The sequence below is a fragment of the Merops nubicus genome, unplaced genomic scaffold, assembly GCF_000691845.1.
Source record: "Merops nubicus isolate BGI_N331 unplaced genomic scaffold, ASM69184v1 scaffold21299, whole genome shotgun sequence".
Lineage (NCBI taxonomy): Eukaryota > Metazoa > Chordata > Aves > Coraciiformes > Meropidae > Merops > Merops nubicus.
In genome coordinates this window covers 15,586-16,976 of record NW_008631924.1, presented here as the reverse complement: position 1 = coordinate 16,976, position 1,391 = coordinate 15,586, and the positions used below count along the sequence as shown (strand labels likewise).

The following is a 1,391-nucleotide window of genomic DNA, read 5'->3' as shown; positions in this document are numbered from 1 at the left end:
GCAGGAATGTCAGAGAGAGAACGGCAAGTCATGAAGAAGCTGAAGGAAGTAGTAGATAAACAGAGGGATGAAATCAGAGCAAAGGACCGTGAACTTGGACTTAAAAATGAGGATGTAGAGGCTGTAAGTGGTTCTTAATATTCCTTTTTCTTTTCTTTTTTCACTTGTACTTCCATAGCCTGGTTTCAAGTTTTAAGTGAATGTAGAATTTGTAAGCAATGCCAGATTATTAGTCCAGTAACTGAAGTGTCTGGCATAACTGTGGAGTGCCCCAAATGGTTAGGCAGCCTACAGTGAAGACACACACCATCTGCCATGCTCAGGAGGACCAGGCACACGAGGGACGTGACTGGAAACCAGTGGAAGAAGGGAGGACAATGGGGGAAGGACAGGTTGGTTGGTTTGTCTCTTTCTGTAAAGATCTGGTACCTCTCCCCTTTCATGAGAACAGGACAGGTAACTTACTGGTTTCTTGAATCTCTCTGTGCTTTGGCAGCACAAAGTTCCTCAGCACCATCATGCCTCACCCCACCCAGAGGTCCCTGCTGTGGGTGAGCAGCTGCTGGGTGTTTTGTACATCATGTCTGCAGGGTTTGCAGCAGGGCCTCCACAGGGGCACTGCCCCAGCAGGGATGCAGTGTGGATTACCTCTTTGCAAGGAGGTAGGAGGAAGGGGCCTGAGCCCAGCTCAGGTCACTTCCTTTTGCCAGCAGTGCACAGGAGGTCACTGAGGGGATGGGTGGCCCTGGGAACCACAGCACAAGAGATCTGGGTTTAGTTTTAAATGAATCACAGACTCCACAGTGACTTTGGGAATCACATGATGTCTTGGTTCTTTCTGTGTCAGGAGGAATGACCTCCTTACCCATATTTTGCTTTCCATTCTCATGCTGCTTCATCTCCTTAGGCCATGAGACTTCCCTGGTGCTAGTGAGGGCCAGACCTAGATGATCTTTGCTCTGCCCAAGGGCCACTGGCATGTGCTGTGGCCTTTCAGATTGGTGCTGTCCATACAATGCCCAGCAGGTCACATCCTGCCTCATGAGAGTTCCTGAGAGCTCAAAGCAAAGTACTTGCATTACAAATTGGATACTAAAGATTCCTCTGTCTTGTCTTTCTTTCTTCTAGTCTGGTTTAAGATTTGATGCAGAACATCAAATATATAGATGAAGCCACCCTATCCTTCAACTTTGCTTTTTTGAAACATAATATCAGAAGTGCTGGGTTTGCTTTTAGCTGGAGAACTCCCTGTGCTAGGGAGAAAATGCAGCTTTTCTCTAGAAAACAATTACATTTTGGTGACTGCAACTGTATTAGATAATTAGATGCTAAAAAATGTAATCTGGGGTTGAGGAGGAGGAGGAGGAGGGGGAATTTTCCAGATTAAATTC

The 1,391-nt window shown here is 46.5% G+C and overlaps 1 protein-coding gene across 1 annotated transcript in view; it reads left to right on the top strand.

The window, feature by feature from the left end:
• The window catches only part of RILPL1 (Rab interacting lysosomal protein-like 1), a gene marked incomplete at its 5' end in the record, with an annotated part of 19,186 nt that overhangs the window by 5,502 nt on the left and 12,293 nt on the right, over positions 1-1,391 (top strand). The window contains one exon of the mRNA XM_008947768.1: positions 5-123. Coding sequence (XP_008946016.1) covers positions 5-123 — 119 coding nt within the window. The remainder of the gene's footprint in view (positions 1-4; positions 124-1,391) is intronic.